The sequence below is a fragment of the Lontra canadensis genome, unplaced genomic scaffold, assembly GCF_010015895.1.
Source record: "Lontra canadensis isolate GAN:19392208 unplaced genomic scaffold, GSC_riverotter_1.0 scaffold121, whole genome shotgun sequence".
Classification (NCBI taxonomy): domain Eukaryota; kingdom Metazoa; phylum Chordata; class Mammalia; order Carnivora; family Mustelidae; genus Lontra; species Lontra canadensis.
In genome coordinates, this window is record NW_022631115.1 from 5,054,387 (window position 1) to 5,080,564 (window position 26,178).

At 37.9% G+C, this 26,178-nt stretch overlaps 1 protein-coding gene across 3 annotated transcripts in view; it reads right to left on the reverse strand.

Moving 5' to 3' along the window:
• The window catches only part of ST18 (ST18 C2H2C-type zinc finger transcription factor), a 103,069-nt gene that overhangs the window by 18,198 nt on the left and 58,693 nt on the right, over positions 1 to 26,178 (reverse strand). For 2 of the 3 annotated variants that reach the window (XM_032841167.1, XM_032841166.1), the window contains 5 exons: positions 25,623 to 25,834; positions 16,877 to 17,122; positions 10,001 to 10,116; positions 2,537 to 2,599; positions 1,637 to 1,705 (listed from right to left, as the gene is read on the reverse strand). In XM_032841167.1, the coding sequence (XP_032697058.1) occupies positions 1,637 to 1,705; positions 2,537 to 2,599; positions 10,001 to 10,116; positions 16,877 to 17,122; positions 25,623 to 25,834 (706 nt within the window). The remainder of the gene's footprint in view (positions 1 to 1,636; positions 1,706 to 2,536; positions 2,600 to 10,000; positions 10,117 to 16,876; positions 17,123 to 25,622; positions 25,835 to 26,178) is intronic. The other variant, XM_032841168.1, reaches the window with a different exon arrangement.

Genomic DNA, 26,178 nt, shown 5'->3' on the forward strand with positions numbered 1-26,178 from the left:
ATTCAGATGAACAGGAGTGGTATATATGCGCTCCAGAGACTTGGCACATTAATATAATTGCCAAAGAACCTAAGTTGTTTGCACCTGGTCTGTTCTGCCTCATGGCCCAACTTAAATGGCCTTTTGGAAAATCTACCCATAGCTATTATCAACAATCAACTACTAAATTTGGAAAGAAAAGGGGAAAAGAGGAAGGGGAATCCAATTCCACTTGGAATGCTGAGTAGGAACAGCTTCAAAATACACTTGAAAGTAAAAACTGAATAACCAAACAAGAGGTCAATAAATGTCTTTTTTTTAATAGAAAAATACCTAAAGATGTTACTTATCAGATGGCTGCCTAGAACACGTAAATACTGAATATTGTTGTAGAACTCAGTCTACATGTTTTCAATATTTTTTTCTAGAAATAATGTTTAGAGAAACTATTTAAGAGAACCAACAGCTATTATTAAGGTACAGAAATGTACAAGTTTAGAACTAAGTAAGATTGAATAATAAATACTGAGTAAGTAAGATAAGTAAGTTCAATTGAGTATGAATGCCTGGCACTCCTCTTTTCAATCCGTCAGTCATGTCTCAACCTAACATTTTTACATTTCAGTCTAGAAAAATGGCAATCTATAGCATGATTTCCAGAATCTATACTGACACAATCAACTGTTCTTCACATATTGAATATGAGAAAATTGTATTTCATAGTTCCCTTTAGTATTTCTGGTACTAATATTCCCAAGTTTTAGATCTGCTTAACATCACAGTCACATCTTCTTTCATAAATTTGTTGTTTGTAATTTTAAACAAGAATTTTAAACAAGTTAGAAAAAGGGAATATTAACAAAATATTAAGAAAATAAAATACCTGAAATTTTACTTGTGATTTAGACACCAAATATTGTTTCTACTACTTATACAAATATTGCATTATCATTAGACTTAGTAAAACTCACTTTTCTTAAGATGTTATTATTACAAATGAGTTTCATTAATTTTGTTTAATGTTATTGGTTATCTTTTCTAAATGTATGCCCTATTATATTTTAAAGGGTGTAAGGTAGATTATAACTTCTTATTATTCTATATGTAATATAATAAGATGTGAAGAAAAAATAAATGAGAAATTTGGAATAAAAGAAGAGAAGAATAGGAAAAATAAAATCAGTAAGTAGAAGTTAATATATACACATGTGGTTTTGAGATCCTAGGTTGAAATGAGCCAAAATTATGTCTAGGTCCCAGAATTGAAAGACAGGCATATGATTCAAAATTCCTATAAGGTAAAATATTATGCAGTTTACTTAGGATTAGAGGATGAAAGTGCTTTGCCACACTTTCATAAGTCTGATTTAGTGTATAAATTCTGAAATCAGCAGAAAAAAGTATTATGTTTAACTATTCTATTGTTACTGTAAAAAATACTATAAAAGAAAAAAGATCCGCAAAGCAAGCAAATGAACTAAATAAAATTACGATGAGTTGTTTTTAATCATTTGGACTTTGTGGTGAAAGAATGCATTGGTTATAATTGATGCAGTCATGACTTAACTACTTGTTAGTGAAAACCCACACCAGGCTTGAATGAGGGGAGTCCTAACACAGTGATGAAGAACTAGGAGGTCATGATTCCGATACTTACTTAAGCTCCTGAGAGTTAGCAGCCATGAGGGATTTAAGAGTCTTATCTGCTAAAGGACATCCAGAAACACTAAAAAGGGATGAAAAAAACAAAAACAAAACAGACAACCTTGACATATACGTATCTGACTCAAATGGCATCTTGAGTTTGTGAACATACGCAAAATTTAATGGTGACCAGGGATTGGGAAAAATATAACTAGGTTTGAATCTGGCTTGGCTACTCTAACCAGTCTGGGCTTATGGACACCTCAATTATTTCTCATAGACTCAGGTTTGCTATTTTATCAAATGAAGGGCTTTAACCCAATGAGACTCCCCAACTCTAGAATTCTGTAATGCAATAATTACTGATTCGGAGTTCACTTCCATTGCACACTAAGGGGTGGTAGCTTAAAGGTCTAAACCGGTGCCCAAAGGGAAGGCAAATAACATCAATGAAGAAGGTAAGTGGAAAGATTAAATGTAGCTTTTTTTGCACTGTTTGTGACCTGGTATTTGCCCAAGGCTGAGTCTGCCACATTTCACAAGGTGAATGGTCAACCCAAGTCACTCTACTATCTCACCTTGGTTTCACTTGGGTCCTAAAACTAGACAGAGCCAAAGTCCTGACATAAACTCTAGCTTTTGGTTTATAATCTACACAATAAAATCAGAAAACTATCTTCAACCAAAAAACATGATTTCTATACCATATAAATAAAAAGCCAAAAGATTTAACTTAGCTTTACTTCTGGGGAAAAAAAAAACAAAAAAACAAAACAAAACAAAACAAAAACAAACAAAAAAACCCCAAACCCCAACTAAATCACTCTTCAATTCTGGATCCAGGTAATATCTTCCTAGAATGGGTGAGAATAAGTATTCACATTAGAATAAGATGTTGTAGGTTGTAAGGTACCTGCGATGGGAAGCATAGTTTCCTGTGACATGGCCACTTCCATCACATCCTGGTGTCGGACAGCTGAGTCAATAAAAAAATACAGTCTTAAAGTCAAGTGCTTTTCACAGATTCATTTGCTCTGTCTATAGATTATGAGGTAGGTTCTCTTTCCAAGATCAGTTAGCACCATGCAGGACACACAGGAGCTAGTGAACTAAGGATTTATGTTATCTAGGAACCAGAAGACTAGCTAGAAGAATACTGGCATGATCTGAAGGTATTAGTTTTCAACATCACATTAATTCTCTGACTCAAATCACATAGAAAAGCGATGCCGAAATAAATGCCCTAGTGATGTAGTGAATCAACAACCAAAGATGTTTTTATTTCTTTGAAAGTATAAATGTTATAAATTCACGTTTTATAAAGAGAGTGGCTCTTAGGAATACTGGCACCAATTATATAACAGATTTCAGAAAAGAATTTCTATGAGTCCGAGGTTTTCTTGTCTTTGTTTTTTTTTTTTTTTTTTTTTTTTTAAGTAGACTCCATGCCTGGTGCGGAGCCCAAAACCCAGCATGGAGCCCAATGTGGGGCTTGAACTCACGATCCTGAGATCAAGAGCTGGGCTGAGACCAAGAGTGGGCTGCTTAACCAACTGAGCCACTCAGGTGCCCCAAGGATTTTTTCAGTTCTTAAGGTCATCATAGCAACTTCATATACATTATAGAAACTGCCTGAAAAAGAATATCTTTGAAGATACTACATATACTGGAAGGTAAATTGACATTTTAGATGGAAAAGGGGCTGACAATAAAGAAACAGGTAAGAAGTTTAGTTATTGAACCTTGGGATCAGTTTTATCCAAAGCTTGAAACCATCACAGATAATTGCTAATTAACCACCAAAGCAGTTGGCTCTCCCAGCCATCTACTAAAGATCAGAGTCTGTATTGGTGTACTTCATTGTATCTCAGAAGCTGGTCACATTCTGTGTATCTTATGTGTGTTTTAAAAATAATGTAAGAGGATTTGCTTTAGTAGTTAATAGATTCGTTGGTTTCTCAGTCATTTATTTTCCTCTGATGCTGCTTGAAAGTCACTCATTTGGAGTAAGCAGATTGACCCCAGCCCACTCAGTGCTATTTGTGGCAGTGTTAATCAGAGGAAAAATCAGTTACGTCATTCAGGCTTCTGGTTTTCTCTGACATGCTGCCTAAAGTGAACGCTTATCCATATGTGTAGAATACAAAGTTTACCCCTTTGAAGGGACATTTAGGGAGAGATTGCCAACATTCAAGATTTTCTGAAATGTCACATTCTTAGTTTTTTGTGTTTTGTTTTTTGTTTTCCCTATGAGCTACTTTCTAGTCATCTTCAGGTAACTTAAAGAAACTATAAGAGTTAGAACATTTCCATCTCTCAGAGAGATGTTTGATTTTTTTTTTAAAGATTTTATTTATTTATTTGACAGAGATCACAAGTAGGCAGAGAGGCAGGCAGAGAGAGAGAGAGAGGGAATCAGGCTCCCCGCTGAGCAGAGAGCCCAATGCGGGGCTCAATCCCAGGACCCTGAGATCATGACCTGAGCTGAAGGCAGAGGCTTTAACCCACTGAGCCACCCAGGTGCCCCGAGATGTTTGATTTTAAGGGCTCAGTCCAAGCTGAATTGTCTAACTCTTATCCTACCACATTCCCTAGATGGGATATCAGAAAGGAAAACGTGGAAGCTATACATACATGTAAACAAGTAAAGAAAAAAAAAAAAAGAAAAATTATTAACATTTGAACTCAGTTATCTCACAAGTGCCATTCACCCACTAAATGGAGAAATAATCTTTTCTGAACACGGTACAACTGGAATATTCAAAGTGTGAGAGATATGTTGTAATTGTCAGGGGATCCCCACTTTAGAAATACATGGCCATCTAGTGTGCAAGAACAGCACTGCATTTTTTTTTTAATTTTATTTCTATTTTTAAATTACTTCTGTTAATACTGCCATGAGAGGCAAAAATTGCCAATGAGTTTTAACCAGTCAGCTATAAATTAATTAGGGAGTAAGATAATAAAGTACGCATTTGATCTGCTGCTAATTTTTTTTTTTTAAGTTTGGTGGTATAAAAAGGTCTAGGAGTAGCAAAAGGACTGGAGATGGCATTGTTGTGTGAAAAGCTTTTGTTTCAGATTCTGATAGCTGGCTTAAATTACAAATTGTCAGTGAAAAATCTTATCTAATAACATGTGCCCATACCAGTTGAGTGAAACATTCTGGGCAAGTTTTCAAGTGAAAGTATTAACACTTAGAGGGGTGCCTGGGTGGCTTTGTAGGTTAAGCATCTGCCTTCAAGCTTAGGTGATGATCTCAGGGTCCTGGGATCTCAGGGTCCTGGGATTAAGACTTGCGGCAGCTCCCTGCTCAGGGGGAAGTCTGCTTCCCCCTCTCCGATTCCCCTTCTGCTCATGCTCTCTCTCTCAAATAAAATTAAAAATCTTAAAAAAAAAAAAAAAAGAAAGTATTAACACTTAGAGAAAGGAAACGAGCTAGTTCCTTCAGTAAGTGGCCCTCAAACTCTAAGAAAATTTATTTTAATAATTGACATTAAAAAATCCCATTTTGTAATCGATTAAAGTACATTTATCTGTTAGAAATATAAGGCAAAGCATAATTTTTGAAAAAGGATGAAACTATAGTAAGACTTTTACAAAACCAGTGTATAGCACAGGTCCACAAAGATCAGAATATCTACTGATATGTTCATCTGTCTGGGGATCAAAATGAGAAGAGAATCATGAGGTCTCTATAATTTGCTAATAATTCATGATTAGATTTTACTTCAAAAACTGTTCACAATGTTTTTGGAACCCTTCCTCTTTTCTATTTGCTTTCTCCCAGTGAGAAGTGCACATTACCAAATAATCTCACTTCATTTTTCTGTTTAAATTGGTAATGCAGGTTAATTATCAATCTTTTACACTACATTTAGTTTGGAATGACTCTCACAATTTTCAAAAATCTACCTTCAAAGGATGAAAATTTGCCATTTTTCAAGATATTCAAAGTAATATGAAGAAACAAAATCCATATAAAGATTTAAAAACTTGAATGATAGCTCCACAAGGGAATAAGTATGTGGTTGACTCCAAGTCACCTGCGGGAAGGAAAATGTTCAGTGACACTGAAGCTCTAGTGTGTTTGGTACTACATCACCACATTGCTCCAGCCACCAAGCTCTAAGTGAACATTAAACTCATAATAAGAAAAGATGATATTTGAGCCAGTAATGTTTGCCTGCGAAATCCAGAAAGAATGCAGTCTAAGATCATTTAAAAATCAGTCACATATTAACACAATATAACAGTGTTGCACTAGGAATAATTTCATTGAATACTTCCTATGTGTAAGGCCTGTAACAGCATTTGAGATGTATCTCCTGCTCCCAACTCACTGTTTGTGGAGTTGGGGAGGGAAGAGGTACTGCAGTAAATATTACGTAGCAATGATGTGGATGTAGGAGAGAACAAAAGCAGTCAAAGAAGAATACCCTCGCCCTCTGGGGTCCTCTGCTGTAGTTGGGGAGGCAGACAAGAGAGAACGCAGGTGAGCAAAATGTATGAGTTCATTAGAAGGTGATAAATACTGAAGGACAACAGGAGTTCCAGATAAAGGGAGTAGGAACATCAGGGCTGGGGGTGGGTGGCCATAGTGCCAGAAAGACCCCTCAGGTAAGTGACATTTGAGGTATGAGCTGAGGGAGGGTGAGGACCTATGGCACCCTGCAAACATCTGTGGCACAGGGAATAGCAACAATGAGGCCCTGAACCTTATGGAAAAGCAGGAGAAGAGGTGGCTGGTAGAGAGGGAGGGGCAGGGTCCTGTGGGGAGGGGAGAGCTCATTCCCCATGGGCCATTGGAAATGGGTCCGGAGATAATGCAAGCCTGAAAGTCCTCAGAGTGGAGATAGTTCTAACATGAAGAACCTAGAGGACTGAGTGTAGACAGAAGAGAGAAGGGGTTCTGGGACTGAACTGTGAGACATTCCATCTTTGGAAGTCTTCACAGGAGTCTAAGCAGGAGTAACAGGTAAGGTGGGAAACTGTTCCAAGGTGTGGTACCCTAGAAGCCAGGTGAAGAAGATAGAGGAGGAAATGATCAGCTCTGTCAAATCCTGCAGCCACATCAAGCAGTTCAGGAGGAATAAGAAACCACATACAGATGGGTTCCCTGCAGGACTTCAGGATGGTTTTGATGGAATGATGAGAACACAAGCCTATCTGGGAGAAATTTAGGAGAGAAACAGAGTCAAACTTTCTTGAGGAAGTTAGCCATGAAAGGAAGAAGAGACAGGGGATCAAGGTGAAAGCCAAGTCAAGAGACGGTTTTTAACTTTTTTATTAGAAAAATTGAAACATATTTTCATACTGATTCAGAAGAAAATGATTCAGAATCAGAAGAGATTCAGAAGAGATCATACAGATGTTGGTGACTAAGTGGAAAGATTACTTTTTGCTAGAAACTCTCATTAATTGGCAGCTTTGAATATATTTGTGTATGAATACACTTTAATATTTCACCATTTACACACAAAAATTATTTTCCTGCATGTCACTCACTCCCTCACTCCCTCATGTGATATATAACCCAGCCAGGACTATACTGCCTGCTAAGGATGTAAGTGTAAAAAAAACAACAGACCCTGCCTTGTGTTTGCTTGAAACACTTCCCACCTCTTCTCCTCATTTACCATCATCTATTCTGGGATCTCTACTCCCGGGCCCAGTAAAGTAGAGAAAAAACTTAGGAGTGCCTGCCGTCCAGACAATGCCCAGGCCAAGTTATATCCGCAAGGAATTTGTGTGAATCACACTCTAAATCCTAATGACCCACAATCACAGTTCTTCAAGGTTAAAAAAAAGGGGGGGGGCGTGGGAGCTGGGCTCAGCATACAATCTATGTTCCTATCCCTGCAATAATTTGGTGGCAACACCTGTGCTCTCCCAGCACACACATTTCTCTGAATTTCCCCATCTCATGCCCCCTTCCCTGCCTCCATTACTTTGTAAGAACCATTTCCCAAAGATTTATCCATATTTTCTTAACTTCTTTGAACTTACAGGGCAAATCAATAATACTAAATGCCCAGTTTGGGAATTGTTTTAGCTTTTTGTTCCCATGGCAATCATTTCCCTTAGTCGTCCTCTTGTGTTTGTAAAGGGTCTCATTTCTGTGTTCTTTGTGGCTTCCTTCCTGCCCTCTCAGGGGCCAGCAGCGTGTGTGTCCTCAAGGCTTCAAGAATACTCTATCCCTTTCTTTCTTTCTTTCTTTTTTTTTTTTTAAAGAGCCTTTCACTACTTGACTTACTAAATCCCTTCAAGTGAGCCCAACCTGTTCACTTTCTACTTAATTCTTTTTTTTTTAAATTTTTTATTTCTTTTCAGCGTAACAGTATTCATTGTTTTTGCACCACACCCAGTGCTCCATGTAATCCGTGCCCTCCCTAATACCCACCACCTGGTTCCCCCAACCTCCCCCCCACCGCCCCTTCAAAACCCTCAGGTTGTTTTTCAGTGTCCAGTCTCTCATGGTTCACTTCCCCTTCCAATTTCCCTCAACGCCCTTCTCCTCTCCATCTCCCCTTGTCCTCCACTCTATCCCTTTCTTTCTATACTTTCTCTAGCCTCGTGATCTCATGTCTGAATCTCTATATCAGGGTTTTATTTTATTTCTTTTCACATCAGTGTTTTAGATGACCTTCCAGCTTCAGAATAATTTTGCATACCATTCTTCCTAAAGCACTACACCACTAATTCACTTCCCCATTTAAACTCTCGTGGCTTGCTCATGCAAACCTGCAGCCCAGCACTCTTCACAGCGCCCCGTCCTGCTTAAGTCCATGGCTGGTCCTCAGAGCTCAGCTCAGGGCTCAGAGCTCAGATCTCTGAAGGCTTGTTCCTGCTCCCTGCTGCCGTCTTAATTAATACTTACTGACATCAGGTGCCCTAGTCTTTAAACTCTCTGAGTCACAGAATCCTTTGAGAAGGTGATGAAAACCATAAACTCCCTTACCCAAATAATCATTTGCATTAAGTGTTATGAGGTTCATAGATGCCCTGAAACACTGACTTGGATCTTCTGGGGTCAGTAGGTGTCAGATTATGACCTTCTGATCAAAACGTAAACATTTCTTCAACTCATACACCTGACCCAGAAGCAACATTCTCTATCCCTACATCCTGTTCATTTTCTTCAAAAGGCACTTTCTGGAAGGGCAGAGTTTACTTCAAATCTGACATATGCCTACAACATAGCAGGCATGCAAAAAATAGTTACTGAATAAATTAACAATTGTTCCACTGCCACAGAAGGAATAGCTAGACCCAACTAGTCCTAAAAAGGTGTGACTCCTCAAGAATGGATTCTGGATCCTTCACTCCATCATCACAACTGACTTTATAATATCATTGAACTCATCAATGTGAGAAATGTTAAATGATTTTTAACAGAATCACAAAATTAAATGGAAAAATTCCACTCCAAAAAGAAAAAGCTGGCCTCTGCTTTCAAGGAGAATCTATGAGGCTGTGAGAGAGGTTAGACCTATGGGTAGTAGTTTTTTGTATCATCCATATGCTAATGATACTATAATTATGTTAAGGAAAGAAACATTAACTTGCTGACACACTTTAGGGACTTTATATTTATTGCAGAATCAAAAAGAAAAGGGCTGCCACCTGTACCTCAAACACGTGTCCTATTTTAAAAATGTCAATGTAATAATTATTTAAATCCTAATTAAATGTGATTAATTTCTCAAAAAATTTTCAGTAGAGACATGAATTAATGTACTTCCCCATTAAAAAAATGTTTATGCCTTTAGTGAGCAAAATGCAGTAATTCTGCTTAGGATTCTACATCTTAGGGGTCTCATGCCACAAGCTATAATAATTATCATACAACAAAAACACACTATCCACTTGGCATTTTGTATATTCTTACAGGTTGTTTCCCAAGATTTTCACAGTTTCATGAGATGATTGTTGATAGCCCCGCTTTAAGAAACTGGAGGTTCAATGAGTTCAAATGAGTTTAAAAACTGTCTAAGGCCATGAGACTAGTAAATGGTACTACGGAGATGTGGAGTTCAGCCTGACTCAAGTGGCCCAGAGCGCAACGAAAGGTTCTGATCAGCCAAACAAATAAACAAAACAAAACAAAACACATAAACATTTCAAATTGTTTTACGCTGTTTTTGTTTTTTCAATCATCTCAGCATGAAATCATGTCATGTATACATCTTTTCCATAATCCTCTTAGCTCTAAGCATAAATAAGTATGTGTTGAACATTTAACTATTGACTGGCTAAATTACCCTAAAACATTCCTAAAGTCAACTATATAACCCAGGATATTATTACTCAAAATTTTGAGCCTGAGTCCTCTAATTCTAGAATCTCACAGAACACACCACTGAAGATTGCTTACGTGATTAGTTCTTTTTTGAGATCTCTTGCATGGAGCTTGGGTTTAGGGCTTGGAACGGAGGCCTCTCCAGGAAACTTTTTTTCCTCTAAATTTTCTAGAGAGCTCACTGGGTCTTTCTGGAAGAAAAAAAATACAGAAGAACACAAGGCATTAGGGCACCCTGGATAGACAACTGTATTTAAAGTCATCAGGGTGGAATTTGAGTTTTAACTTAACAACTTAGCTGCAATTCTTCATAGGATTTGTACACAAAATGAATAAGGTAATGAGTATAAGGATATATCCTGATTATTATGGACCTCTGTCCTTGATGAAGAATAAAAAATTACAGTTCATGGGGGATACCTTGACAAGTTCACGTTTTGGCAAATACAACTACAGAGGCATTTCTTGAGCTATATAACTAATATGTTTCAGATTTTATTGTATAATGAATGTTTCCTAGATAAAATGGGAATAGTTCTTTATTCACAGAACAATTATTGGTAAAACTAAAGAAATTTTGCAAAAATAAACCACAAATTTTAAACAAAAAAGAATGTCAATTTAGGTTAACAAAATATCCTTCTTAATATACAAATAATTAAGATTTAAATTGTTTGTTAAATATGTAATAAGTTGCCCACAATATTTAGCCATTGAATTTTTTCAGATAATTGCTTTTATTATCACATTGCTTCCTATTTTTCTTAAGTTACCTCTTTTGCTAAGTTGATATCTTATAATGCTTTAGTCATTGGATGGAATGTTTTGCTGGATTATCACTAATTTTTGTGGTCTTCTTTTAAGCTTAATACTGATCTTGATTTTTGTAAGGAATATTTAGTAACACTTTCAAAAAACTTATTTACCATCTGATATCTTACAGAAGACTGATGATGGTTTTCCTCAGTTATATAATTAGCTTACTTACATCTTAAACTTATATCCAGTAACTATATAATACTTCCTGCATTTAATATTAAAATCAAATTAACTAACAGAGAATTTCTGATTCTCAAAAGTACTGATCTCTTTAAAATGAGAAAACTATTTTGAATTATTCAAGGTAAGTCTCATTTAAATTAAATGGATATAAAAATGTGATGGCAAAATACAATTTTAATAATCCTGAGTCTGCACTCAAAATCAATGGAAAAGCAAAATATCTGGGTTTTCCTCATCAAGGAAAAATTCTGCACCTTGATCTCAGTCATAAAGGCAAGTGTAATTTTTTTCACTAATTACTTGGGTAGCAATTCAGTCCTTTTCCACAAAACCATTCAGTGGTAAATACATTGGTAAACTATCTCAAGTGACTCTTGAGGCCAAATTAATAAAGCCTGGTTTGGTACAATTTCTTTCTTCATAATTATTTATATTCTAAGTTTTTTTTTTTTTAAAAATTGGTGTATGTTTGAAAATATTAGGAGATAATAGTATACCACTTGAAAATAAGGAGACATGCATGGGTGCTTGATTATAGTGACCCTTTAAGGTACAAAGGGGAGTGCCACTTTGATGCTACTTCCACGGAATCTATAGCAAAATGGATGGTCCTTCTCCTTTTCAAGTTTTATAGTATAAATACCTAACATGAAGCAATTCCTAATTAGAAGACCTTAAACCTGATAATGCCACTATCTATTCCATTTGGTGTTATCTGGATTTCACCCAAGTAGTGTTTTCCACTACAATTTATAAATGTCTTAGCTTTTTCAAAGTAGATACAAATGCTAAATCCAATATTGTCTCAGTGTGGAACAGCCTTTGTTTTTCTGTTTAGGATGCTGATTTTTTTTTTTTTAAATAGCATACAGTGAAAAAGAGCCTTTTATAATTATCTTTATGATAAAATTAAGAACAAAGTATTCTTAAAGACATGTACATTTATGGATGAGCATATGAAGTTTATCAGCTATCATTTGACTGCTAAATCTATACATAATGGAAGATAAGGGAATAAGGAATGTTGAAAGATCAATAATTACAAAAATTTAAGTTATTGTTGTAACTAAAACGTATATAAAAATAATGCTTACAAAATATATGGTATTTAATTTGGTATAGTAACATGTGGTAATGTTTTAAAAGAATAATTTCACTGGATATGAGCTTTTAAATATTTTGTGGGTTCTTATAAAAACTATGGACTCATATTCATGCAATTACATTATGAAATAATTATCTTTTTCCCTTTTCTTTGCTGAGCATCCTACCCCAAGAAACCTGCAGAGAGCATATGTACTAAAATACAGGTGACCATCACTGGAAGAATTCTTATTTTGTTACACTATCACTGTACATTAGATAAATTTTTAAATAACACCCAGTAAAAAGTAAGCCAATGTCATTTGGAAGAATTTTTTCAAATTTAAAAATATAATTTAAAAAATAATAATTTTATCTTGTGGCTATGTAAGAGAGAATTTGGCATATATACGTTGTGTTTGGAAAGTATACAGATGCAATGAAATTCTTTTAATGTACAGATGGAAGTTTATATTGATTTCAGTAAAGACCAGAACATAATGGTAACATGAATAACAGATAATAGCATCTGGCACTTTTAACATTTTAAGCCCTGAAATCTTTGGAGAACTGACAGTTGAATGGAACTGACAGCCCTAGTTATTTCTCAGCACTTTCCTTTCGAGATTTTTTGAGCTTTTTCCAGATTCAGGATTTTTTTTTTTTTTTTTAGAGGGCATCTGGACAGGCTATTTCACTGAGAGAGACAGACAATATTTTCTGAAAATTACCACCAAAATTAAGCAACTGTTGTGCATATGAACTAGATAACAATGAATTAGAAATAATCGCTCCATTTCTGGTTGTATGTGTGTGTGTGTGTGTGTGTGTGTGTGTGTGTATGTGTATGAGTATCGTGTGGGGTAAGGGTGGAGGTGCCAGTGGGAAGGACAGAGTGTCAGATCAGGAGCTGACTACTACCCAGTCTTCAAATATTCACGGTATATTGCTTGGGCCGAGTGCAGCATCCAAGTGGGCTCATTGGAAAAAACAGGCACGGGCCACTTCCTGTGATTAGTTTGTGTGGTTATGTCCTTTAGATCACGGTCAAGGGAGGTTTGGTTCTGCTTCCCTGGGAGCATTGTTGGGTCCCCCACACCTCGCCAAACACCATTTCTTCTTCCTTCTCTTCTTCCCTTCTCTTTCTAATTGTCCTCAATATTCCCTTGTTGTTGCCACTTTTTGATGGGCTGTTTGATCTTTTCCTTCTCTCCATTCTCTCCCTTCTCCTCGTTCTTCATTTGGGCTTCCGCCCAAGCCCATTTCTTGATTTCTATAGGACCAAAGACTAACAACCTCCTTGAGCCTCAATTTTCTCCTCCAAAACTTTGACAATAATCCCGCTTTTCATGACTGTTAGGATAATGAGACACCATGTGTAAAGATCCCTTATCTTTAGTCTTACTGAACTCAGTGTCCCTCTGCTACCTTCACAACAAGGACGTTGAATACAATCTATTTTTTTCAAAATAGTAACTATCAAGTATCACAGTTCTCATTTATAAGAGTCAGAACAGGGTGATAAATACTGTCTATTTATAGATTAGCTCACCACAGACAAAGGCACAAAGAAGGAAGGGTGAGGCGCTATCTTAGGGAGTTACAGTGCTGCAGAAGCACTTTTTGTGTGAGGGTGTCCCCATAAGGTAGAGTTTCCCCAAGCAATGAGTCATTCATGGTCAGATCACCGTGATAACAAAAATTAAGCTTAAAAAATATTTGGTCAGGATGCCTGAATGGCTCAGTTGTTTAATCGTGGGACTCTTGATCTAGGTTCAGGTTGTGATCTCAAGGTACTGAGATTAAGCCCTGCGCGGGGCTCTATGCTGGGAGTGGAGCCTGCTTAAAATTCTCTCTTTCCCTTTCCCTCTGCCCCTCCCCCAAAGCTGGAACAGGCATACTCTCTCTAAAAACAAACAAAAACAAAACAACAACAACAAAACAATTTGTCATCTCAAACCTAGGGCAAGCACCTTGACTCTAGGAACTCACTTAGCATCTTCAAAGTCCTCTTTTGTCATTCTTAGTGACATCGAATCTCCACATTCTCCATTCCAGATTTCAGAATGCTTAGGTTGCAAACTGTAGCAGGAAAAGTCTGTACTGTCAGACCTGAAGTAAGTAAGCCATTCTGAAAAGAGCAGAAATCTAATCTAACCAAATCCATTTTTCCCAGGAATTTGCCGGGAAATAAAACACTGTCACGGATATATAAGCATTAGAATAAGAACATACTCCAGTTGAATTTATGAAGCTGCTAAGATGAATCCAGATGTTTTTTGGAATTATGCAAAAAAAAAATGAGATTGGAAATAAAGAAGCTATTTGTTATGGGACGTCATTTTCTGGCTATCTGAGTGGTAAGAGGTATAGCTAAGGAGGTTCTTGAGGTACTTACTAGACCTCCAAATGGGAGGAGGGTCTCAGAATATGAGTACATTTTTGTCATTCTTGTGAGGCCAAAAATTATAACCAAGATAAAACAATATAAGAGACCTTAAATGAAAACAAGAACCCACTTAACACATATTTGCTTCATTACCACTCAGGACTGAATCAGTATGCCTGACATTGGAAAGAAGATTTCTGGTGATTTTTGACCATGGTCCATTTATGGCAGTCATAGGGTGGGGACAGAAAGTCTAAGTCTAAGCACATGACACTGAGATCTCCCAAACAAGGTGGGTTTTATCCTAGTGGGATTCATCTGAGAATAGGAGCACAGTTATGCTTACTTTGTAAATACAGTCCTTCATGTGACATGAGACTTTTACTGAACCCACAACAACAGATTTTCTAACTAGGATTAGGTTTCCTTTTGGTGGTGTAGAGTGGGATATGCTGGGATATGCCATGATCCCATCGACTATTGGACTAGCTGAGGATGAAGCAGTTTTATGAATGAGAGGGTATTCCCTTTCTCTAAACCTGGCTTCTACAGAGTGGGATTGGATCAACAATCTTGATCTCATCGTGATTGTGCTTCTCAACAACTTACACTGCTTCCTTACCTCCATTTCAGACCAGTTTTGCAAAATGATCAGTTCATGTGAATACTGACAGATTTCCAGATCATAAAAATAAACAGCAGTTAAGCATAACTTCTGTTACTTTTGCACAAGTCCAAAATGGCAGGGGGGAATGGGGTGGAGGGAAGAAGTACGTGTTCGCCCATCTGTGGTCATCATCTAAGGTAAACCAGCTACTAATACTTTGCAGGTATTAGTTTTATAATAATCAGAGTCAAACATATATTTTTTTAAGAAATTGTTCTTCTAAAATAGCATTATGATAGGTTAACGAAGACCATCCCTAAATACTTGAAGCAGATTTTGTAAAGCCAAGCAGAATAAAATGAGTAAGACTGTATGGCAGAATCTAGTCAGAAAGTGCTGTTGTATGGATTCCCCTCCCACTTCTTTGTGATGGTGTGGTGGTGGTAACACAGAGCCTGCCTCAGATCCTGGGGATCCTCCAGGAACCCATCCCTGACCACTGTACATAGGGTTGGCATTCCTCTCCCTGTCCCGTCATTGTGTGCCTGCTAGTGCTATTCCATTTGTCACTGTATTTGTTCACCTGCCAGTGTCCCCACCAGACTGAGCATACTTGTGTGGGAAGTTTGTCCCATTTGATGCTGCAACCTTGGGACCTATGTTACTGCCTGGACATGGAGATGGCAGCAAAAGTGTTCTGAAGGAAGCAAGGAAGGAGGGAGGGAGTGAAGGAAGGAAGGAGGAAAGGAAAGGAAAAGGGAAGGGAGAGAGGGAGGGAAAGAAAGGATAAAGGAAGGAGAGAAAGAAGGAAGAAGGGAGCAAAGAAGGAAAGAAAGAAGGAAGGAAAGGAGAGAGGAAGGGAGGAAGGAAAATAGAAAGGAAAAGGAAGGAAGGAAGGAAGGAAGGAAGGAAGGGGAATTGGAGAAACAACCCAATCTTGTGATCACTATTGTTTCTGTCAACTTATGCTCTGAAATGTTAAAGCATATGCTAAAATCAAATTAGTTTCCCCCCGCCCAAAATTTCTGAACTTCAAAAAGATGAAAAAAGTGGTGCAGCTTTCCAAAGACAGTGGCTGTTTTATTTCTTTAAACATATCAACCAGCAAATATCAACAACTTTCCTGACAAACAGCAAAGCAAAATGAATCACTACTGTCACAATTAGGGTCACATTTGCAAAGACATAGAATCTAAATAGTGGAGGTTTCTGGCCATGAATCCTTTTGGATGACACTAAGTCATGGCTAATCAGTCTAGGCCAGGTAGCTCAAACTATGGAGATAAAGGCTTGATGAACGTGCACAGCCACAACATCTAGCTATTCCAAAGATAACCAAATACACAAATGCATCTCCTTGACTTTGGGATTGATACAACTTAGACGTGACTCAAATACCTCAGCCAATGGCTCTATATGTAGATATGCTTACATAGTTCCTTCACGAAACCAAGGAAAACAATTTGATGTGATTCTTACTCATCCCTGATTCTATTTCATTTTCTATCCTCTGGTTCAGAAAGAGTTAGCAAGTTGGCATTTCAGTGTTGAGGGATACGTTGCACCTTCCAGGCTGCCATATCTGAAGGGGTGGCTAATATATCTCTCATGCAATGCACACAACTGCAGCCCTAATGGGGATCAAATTCACTACAGTGACATCATTTTAGGCAAGTGACAGGAAAAGCTGGATTCATTTATCAGTTTCTGATGAAATTGAAGATCACCACTTTACCAAAATCTAAAACATGGTACAGAATTGTGTATTATCTAAACAGGAATATGAAAAATAATGCAGGAGGAAAAAGCCGAGAATACTCTCTAATCATGCTCTCTCTTAAACTTAGTGATTGACATATTGAAACAATACCTCTTTCTCCTCCTCTGTCTTCCCATGAGTTTTGCTATAGTTGATAGGAGTATCCCAGCCCTCTTGATCACAGAAAGCCTGATAGAATGCTGCATTGACCAAAATGCTGCTTGTTTTGAATGGGGAAGAGGAAGGAGTTGGAATAGAAGTGTTAGAGGAAGTTAAGGGTGCAGCTTTGTCCAGGATTCGATTTTTTTTCAGGCTTAAGTCCAATGTGCCATTTTCATCCACTTCTATCTCGGCTCCCTGGTATACAATAGGAAACAGAAAAACATTTAAACAGTTTGCAGTTATAGCCTAGCCATGTGGGGCTTTTAAGGGATAATTTTAAATGCAAGCTTTTATGTAAGTATATCTGATTTAAAATCTAGCTTTCTGATTTGCTTTGGTTAATGTTCAATTCTTAGGCAGACTTTTAAGAGCAGCACCATTAGTGAGCTTCATGTTTCTGGGTTTAAACAAAGTAGAGCCTAATATAAATAAGATGTTTCAAATGCTAAATGTATTGACTAACCCTGTTTTATATATTTTTTTTGAAGTTTAGCTTTAAATCTCCTTTTCTGGCTTGCAGAATTATCACTCTCAATTCATCATTTATAGCATTAACACTTGAGTTTATAAAAAGGCACAGCACTACTTCCCAGTTCACCCCCCCAATACAGTATTAATCTAATGTGAATATATGCAAAAATAACCAGCTGCAAGAGAATTTGTTATTGGGATATTAGGGTAATACGGATATGACCTTTTCCTCTGGGTTACTTGAATCAGAAAAGCTTTGTTTACTTGAAGGGGGGCTGGTGTAGCAGAGGTAGACAGGGCAAACTGTTGTTGATTCTGGGGGCCTTCAGGAGCAGGTGCCAACAGGCCTATTTGGGGGTAAGTTGTACAGTGAAACTTCAGAACAAAGTTGATTCTTTTCCAGACACTTTGTATGATACTTAAAACTCACTATACCTCACGGCATTTCTCCTTGGGATAGCTTTGGCTGTCTTTTGTTGCTGTTGTTGCTGTTGTAGTAGTTTATAGTACAAAACCCAACAACTGCCCGGTGCTCTGGATTTTCCAAAGGACCCACACCAAAGGATGGCTCCTGTGCTGTCACCAACGGTGAGCACTGCCACGCAATAGGACTCAGAACACGGGAAGATCTTGCTTGTCTTTTTCTTAAATGGGTCAGATAAATACCTCTCCGTATTTTCGCTGTCATCCATCAAGTCACAATTAAATCTTGGACAACGTCTCTGCTCTTTTTCCTTTTGGCTGGCAAAGCAGGAGTCTCTTTGAATACGTTAGCAAGATCCCTAACGCATATGGTAGCCAGTTACTTCCCCATGGGGGATTTATTTTAACTCCCCATTTACACTCTGCCTTCCCTCTCCCCAACAGTTGCTGCTGAGGGCTGAGGTGTGGGCCAATATAGTTGAGCTCCAAAAGCTCACTGCTTGCACCTGATTTAGAAAACAAGGCACCTCTTCTGTTCGCTTGTTTCACCTGCAAAGTTCCTATTTTAAATCTCAGCCTCTGAGGTAGGTATGCTTTATTATATTTGTGGGAGGTAAATATACTTCTAATATGTTTGCACTAAGATGCTTTGGCTATATCTTTCTGTCCCTTTTAGTAAATAGTTTAATCTCCTGTGATAGTCTTAAGCCCTGAATTTGACAGTACAGCTTATCCGGGATAATAACTTAGTAACCACAACATCTTATGCCATCTGTATAATATCAAATACGTTTTTATACCAACATTAATAAACCTTAGTTACAAAAATCCAAGATATTAACCATATCAGTGCCGTGCACTCTCTCCGTGGTATAACAATGTATTCTGTCGTGTGCACATCAAAATAATTTTTGGCTTCATAGCTGATATGTAACTATAGCAATGAAACAGAGCTATAGTAATCAAATTTAATGGCCAATGTAAAGTAAAATGCTAAATATTGTAGTTGCTGACATTTTTCATTAAAAAAAATAAAAAACTTGGGTTAAGACTGCACAACCAACATTCACATAAAATTCCAGACCTCTGTGACAGATGGCTTAGGAAAAAGAAGCCATGTGACTGGGCTGCAGAGTTTTATAGTGCAAAACCCATAAATAGTGCAGATTTGATCTCCCTGAAAAAAATATCAACGATTCCAAGACAACACTAATATATATTTTAGTTCTTGCCGAAAAGAATTCCAAATAGTAAACAAAAAAATTAGAGATTCTCGGAGTTGTTATGATTCTACATCTTGAGTAATCACGAGCTGATTGGGGGGAAAAATCACTCCTAATGTTTAAAAGAGGCGCTCTTGTATATTCCGCGCCCCAGCCGGCTGCTCTGAGCACCTGACTTGACAGGGAGAAAGCACATTTGGGCAGCAGGGTACAGATGGGCTTTAAGTGAGCGCACAGATGCATTCAACAATTACACACGGTACCAGAGGAAGGGTCCCTTTCTGCCCATAGATGGGTGGATCACACGTTTACTGCATGGATTTTTTATTCAGATGTCAATAGACATCACTTCTCTCTGTGCTTGAAACTCTAAATGGCAGCACACAAAGGAGGGGGTGGTGGGAGAGGCCATAGGAGCAGGAGGGCATAATATTCAGCTGACATGGAGCCCCACTGCTGACTTCTAGCATTCTGATTTCTAAAAGCACCATTTGCCATTCTGGATCCTTATTTTAATCATTTAAACTTAAAGGGCTTTTGTGAGGGTAGACATAAGTCCAATACTATTTACGTACTTGCCAAGCTAGGGCCAACATCAAGGACCATCACTTTCAGCCACTTTTGAGGTACCGATGCCATATATGATGTATTTATTAATTAAATTATTGAGAAGGCACTTACTGTCTTCAAGCCTCCATATTTTGGGGAAAAGAAAATTGAAAAATATATTGTTCCTATCTTCAAGGAGCTTATCTCATACATAGAGGAGATTGTTAGTGAAAGATAATTTAATAAATAGAAATTATTATTCAACTGAAAGTTGAAATAATTATTTCTTATATAATCCTTATGTGTATCATAAATTGAGAAGTGATTCAGAGGTCTACCAACAGAGAAATGATTAATGAAATTATGCTGCATTTATTTAATGACACATTATGCGATTAGTAAAATGATAATTATGAGGATTATATTACAACAAGGAAAAGACATCTATTATGGAAAGCAGGAAACAACCTGGGCATTCCTGTTTTGCCTACAACCAGGGGGAAAGGGTAGAAATTTGTTCCCTGAAGAACAAAAGGGAAAACACGGAAATTACTGTACTTGTATTTAAAAGATAGTCTTAAGGCCGGTCTCCAATATTTTCCAGGCAAATGACAGCATAATAATGTTTTAACAATTAAAAAATTAAACATTCAAAGATGGTAATGAAATAAAAAGTTAACTTTGCCTCAAGGTTCTACTGTGAAAATTGTTAACTTTCAAAACATAGATATAAGAAGACACCACTGTTTGCTGTATTTGTCAAGTTCTCTATTAACACAAGAGGGGATGACCGCCATCTTTTCCATTTTGACTTGGCTATCAGGAAGTACAAAAATTAAGTATCCCTCAGCTTAGGTTTCTGCTGTAATTAGCTTCTGGTTTTCATCCTCTGAGTCATGTTTTTTCTTTTGCTTCAGAGTGTTTCATTTGGGGAGTATCTTTTCTGCACTGAAAGCTATCTGAAATATGTTTTTAAAAAAATAAGCAGGGTATTAACAATAAAAAATGAAATTGAAGTATCTTATTCTTACCAAATAGTAATTGAGTACTAAAACAGTTAAGTTCAGAGTATAAACTTGTGAAACTTATGCAATATAAATAGAATGATGGAATTCAGGGAAGAAATCAGTGTCTGACGTAAGGTATGAAATTAAAATTAAATTTATAACCATTTTCCAAAAATCTTTGTCTAAGACTTGGAACCAAAGCAGTGAAAATTCTTAAGTTGGCTAGCAGTCTATATAAGACACGAAGATAAGATCTTTAAGAACATAAGAAGTTGGACAGGTATGAATTAAAACTTCAGTTCCAACAGTTACAGTTATGCCAGTCAGAGAAAATTATTTAATATCTCCGTACTACTATTTCTTCACCTGCTAAATGGGATGATATCTTCTTTACAGAGTTTCTGGAAGAATTAAAAAGAATTAATATAAACAAGGTGCTTCTTTACAGTGCCTGGCTCTTTGTAGGTATTCAATAAGTGACAACTTATAATAAAAATAATTTGATTGGGTTTTCAAATGCTTAAAGAGACATCCCTATGCTACTGTATGCAGAGGTAAAGAGAGAATTACTAAATATATACACACATATCAGTTGGTTCCTTGTGATCTCTAACCCAAGTCTCTAATAATATTTCATTCAAAATATACGGTATAATCTGACATGATATTAAAGTTACTGAAAAAAGCTGCTTTTGGATTCTAACCATCCCAAGAGCCATCAGGCTATTTCTGATATCCGGCAGCAAGGATGGCGAAGTGTTATCATGTTGTTTCTAGGCTTTATTCAAGCACAAAACAGACTTTGAACTTTAGACATTTCAAGCAAGTGTCAGTTTTTTGTTTTCTTTTAAGGCACACTGTGCATATGCCACTTTGTCTAAACAGGTGGGGAAAACACCAAAACAAACAACAGAATGCTTGGCAAGCAGAAGTGATCAGGATAAAGATAGACCATGTGCGTGATCCTACCTCTGTTGCTGAGGGTAGGAGGAAGGAAGGAAACGGGGAGTGTCTGTGACACTGGCATGTGCTCTCAGGGGCCGGAGGACAGCCTTCAGCACACCCAGCAAACCCAGGATGCTCATTCTATGTCTGCCACCTGTTTCTACTGAATGCTGTGTTCATAACAGCAGCAACGGTGGCCAGACGGAAGCAGGGAGGGTTTGAAGCTGTGGCCCATGAACGTTTTACAAACTCATATTAATTCCAAATTAAAATGAAGGACATTATACCAATCTTAGAACCAATAAAAGTACTAGTTTCAAGAGAGGGCTCATACTTCAAATTACCCTAAACCATTATATTGATATTGATATTGATATATATTGATATTGATAAACCTAATATTGATATTACTAATTTTTTCTTCTGATTTGATTCCTCAGAGATACTTAAAGCAACATACAAATGATTTTGGTGGCATAGATGTATTGTGTACATGTTGGATTGTATTTTTTTTTAAAGATTTTATTCATTTATTTGACAGATAGAGATCACAAGTAGGCAGAGAGGCAGGCAGAGAGAGGAGGAAGCAGGATCTCTGCTGAGCAGAGAGCCCGATGCGGGGCTTGATCCCAGGACCCTGGGATCATGACCTGAGCCGAAGGCAGAGGCTTTAACCCACTGAGCCACCCAGAAGCCCTGTTGGATTGTATTTTAACAAACAAATAATTCTTTTTCACATCCACTTTGAGGATATGATGGACTCATTTGGGCAGTGGTGGGCGATAGTAGCACTGACTTTCTCAGTTCAGTGTTGGGAAAGGGTCCATGAGCAAAGTGCTTTAGTGCTGAGTAGACGGTCAGGTGGGGCTAGGAAACTTCGGAAAGAGAAGAACACTGTGGAATATCCTTATTGTCCCACATTGTTTTTAGACTGTGTGGGAACTCAAAGTTGTTTTGTCTCTCTGAAGACAGCCCCTGCTCCCATTATTCTCCATAAGTATAGGGATTTTATAAATCATGAATTTAGATTTCTCACTAAACTTGGACTCAGTTGCAGGTAGCACAAGAAGTACCTGGATTAGCCCCAACAGGTGGATATGGAGGCAATTTAAAGGTTAGTGTCCTTTGGCTTGATTTTAAAAACGTTGTGCCCACATGTGACAGCCTGATCTATAATTTGTTCTCCTACTGGGCTCTGTAAGAAATGTCAGAGAAACGCATTCCGTCAAAGAAAGGACTGCACGGAGGCAGAAGGAAAAGGAGAAATCTGCCCTCTGTTCTCTGGGTTCTGATCAAAACCACCCCTGCCTCCCCTGGACATTAGAAACATTACCTATGAAAACACAGTTCTTTACCTGGAACAACCATTTCTTTTTTTCTGCTTCAGCCAAAAACTCCTTGAAGGGACGGGTCTGTGGCAGGATCTAACATGTGTCTTGGGAAGTCCAAATCTCATAGACCATTTGGTGAGTAGAGCTAAGAGTCCATCTGCCAGAATATCTCTCTATACATCAAAAAATGCTTCTACACTCAGCTGTAGAAGTCAATAGGGAAAATTCATACATCTCTATATTCTTCTTTCTAAATAAGGAGCTCAAGAGATCTATGGATTTTGGCTAGTGGAAGTAAACATACTAATCACCATGGAGGAAAAAATCAAATCATAGTGGGTAGAGAATCAGGCTAGTATTCAACAGGGGAAGATCATTTAAATATAGTTAATCCTATATTAAGTGAAGGGCACAAAGGAAATGCAACACTGAATAGAAATGGCCTACATTGGGCACTGTTTATTCAGAGGCCATTTTTCAGGGTTAATTACTTTGGCTTTTTCTCATTTTTGCTACAATAATTATTTTTTGTGGTTTTAGCAATTTATGAGGTTCTCCTTTATATTCAGAATATAAGATCCAGCTAGAACAGAATTCTGTAGATTGTTACAGTTGTGTGAGAATATGCGCCTGGAAGGAGAATTCTGCACAAAACGACACTGTAGGGTGCCATATTTATCCTCTTTTAACCACCACTATGTTAAATGAGATCATTTTGGTAGGAACATGGCTTTTTAAACTGCTAATGTAGCAAACTCCTTCTAAAAGTCTATTGGTACGCTCTGTGTCTCTTCCATCCTCCTCCTCATGTCCACGATTTGGCTTTTGCGGTTCAGACTTGGGTTGGCTGTTTGGAGGCCCAGACCCACAGGGCAGGCAGTTCCTGTCACCCTAGGCGGGAGTATCCGCTCCATAGAGCAACTCCGGCACACAGCATGCTCCCAATAGGAGTGTGAGAATAGATGCACAAGTCAATTACTTGAATTTTTAGAATGTGCCAACTTAACATCACGTTTCTGACCAGAAGGTATTCAAGAAAAGAACAAATCATATACTGATAAGGGAAAATACTCTCAATCTTTGGTCATCTTTGTTTGATTCATTGTTTCGCTCCAGCAACTGCTAGAACATGAAAAATGTGAAGGTTAAGGGCAGAATTCCGAAAAACAAACAAACAAATCTTCCTGTGCAGATAGAAAGCACTCATTCCACAATAATTTAAGTAGTGCTAATCATTATAATAGCGGTCTTTTTATTCTCAAAGGACAGCCTTAACAAACAAATCATATAAAGCGTAAGAAGGAAGATACTTAGTGTTACCCCAACTAGCTGCCTATTAGAATGTGCCTTTAAAAAGGAGGAATGTATTCAGGTTTTAACAAAATGAATAAAAATAAACTAAAGTAGCATTGCAAAGCACCCTAAATCATTCATTGATGTAAATAATGTCTGACCTGAATTCCTTTGAATTTGGAAAGGTGGGTATTTTCTTTATAATTTTCAGAGGATGCGTTTTTCTTTGTTTAAGAACCTCATGTGTTTAAAAATTGTTTTTGAGTGGTTTTTGGCCACCAACTCTTCCTGGGGCTTACTTGGCTCAGATTTGTCCAGAAGCTAATTCTGATTCTTCTGTCAAATGCTCTATGGCACCACATTCCCTGCTCTCCTGAAGGCCTGGCACAGCACAGGTGAGCAGCTGACCACACAAGGGATGGGGCCGCGCTTGCAGGGAAAAAGAGAGCTATCTCCTCTAAATTGCCTGAGTTTCAGGGTTAGGGTTTAACGCAGGAGATCTCCCACTTAAAGCAAGGGGAAAATCTCTTCTCCAGATAAGCCTGGGCACTTTATTTCAGTGGACTTCAGCCATCTAGGTAGGAAAATGATTTCTTTTCACTGAGTCTTTTGTGTCGATGGGAGTTACAGGCTCTGGGCGAATGCGGTTGCAGCTTCTACCCTCCCTCTGAGGATCTGAGGATTGCTGCTACTCCGTAGCCTAATAAGCCTCTCCTCCTCCAAAGGGGACACATGGAGGATCTTTGTTTTTTGTCGTCATCAAGGTATCAAAAACACGGTTGTCTCCCTCTCATTGTTAGTCAGGGAGGAGAGGTTTATTAGAGAAATGTGATTAATTTCATCGGCCTCATAAACTTTACAGAATTTGATTCTGGATTTGAAAGCCCTGAGTTCTCAAAAGTACCCCTGAACCATCTCTTGTTAACTTAGCGTATACCCGTTTTATTCAGTGTCCTTTGAGGAGACGGCAGCAACTGAGAGTACCTTGCGTCATAAAATCGTAATGTGTGCAATAAGAAAATCTCATGAGTCCATTTTGCAACTGTTTGACAAGCCACCGTGTGGTCAAACATTTCCTACCATCTTTGACTTGCAGACAGCAAAAAGCTTCCATTGTTCGGTTTGATTTTAACGGCAAGCGTCTTTCTTGTGTGCCAAAGTCCCCAACACAAAGGTAGGTTTGATAGCTATAAACCTCCCCAGCCAGGCTCCATCACTCACTTCTCCCCAGGCTTTGGTATACCGCCTTCAAGAACAACACTCCTTCACTCCTTCTGGAAGCCACAAAACTCATCCTTGTCAATGCTCCTCTGAGTCTCTTCCTAAGACGAGGAAGGGATGTGCTTTAGGGATGGGGAGCGGCATGGTAGTGAATGTGGTTAGGAACATGAAAGGCAGTTTATTCTCACGGTTCAGTCACTGGCCCACCCTCCGGGCTCTTGGACTGGCCTACCTTGGCATGCAGACTCTGTGGTTTGTTGGAGAGGATGTCTGCAGCTTCCCTGCAGCGGGTGGAAAGGTTCAGGATGGCAGCAGCTGCTGCTATGTGGGTGTCTTCACTACATTGACCGTAGCTATAAGAGCTGGCACGGCAAGGGCTCTGTGTGTGGGCGCCTGCACTAGGCAGTCGATTAGGAAATTTCCCTGGATTTGAAAAATGCTTTGCTGTTGAAGAGAGATTTGATTAGCAATTGCATGTATGTGTTTTAGTCATTAAATAGATTTGCTTTAGAGATATAACTTCTTACATTAAAATACGTTAAGAATAAATTTAAACATGATCCATTATCCATTGGTACACTCAGTGAAGGTTATTGAGATTGGTTTTCACAGAAGTTCACAGATCGAATGAGGTGATGGCTGGGGAAGAATGTCTATTCTCTTAATATTTTTCGTATTTATGCTTCTTATGGTAAAAATTTTATAACTAATGTTATGGGACAGGTGCACTGGCAGCATTCGTGGCAAAAATTATGGATTAAAACTACACTGGCAAAATCTGTCAGGGA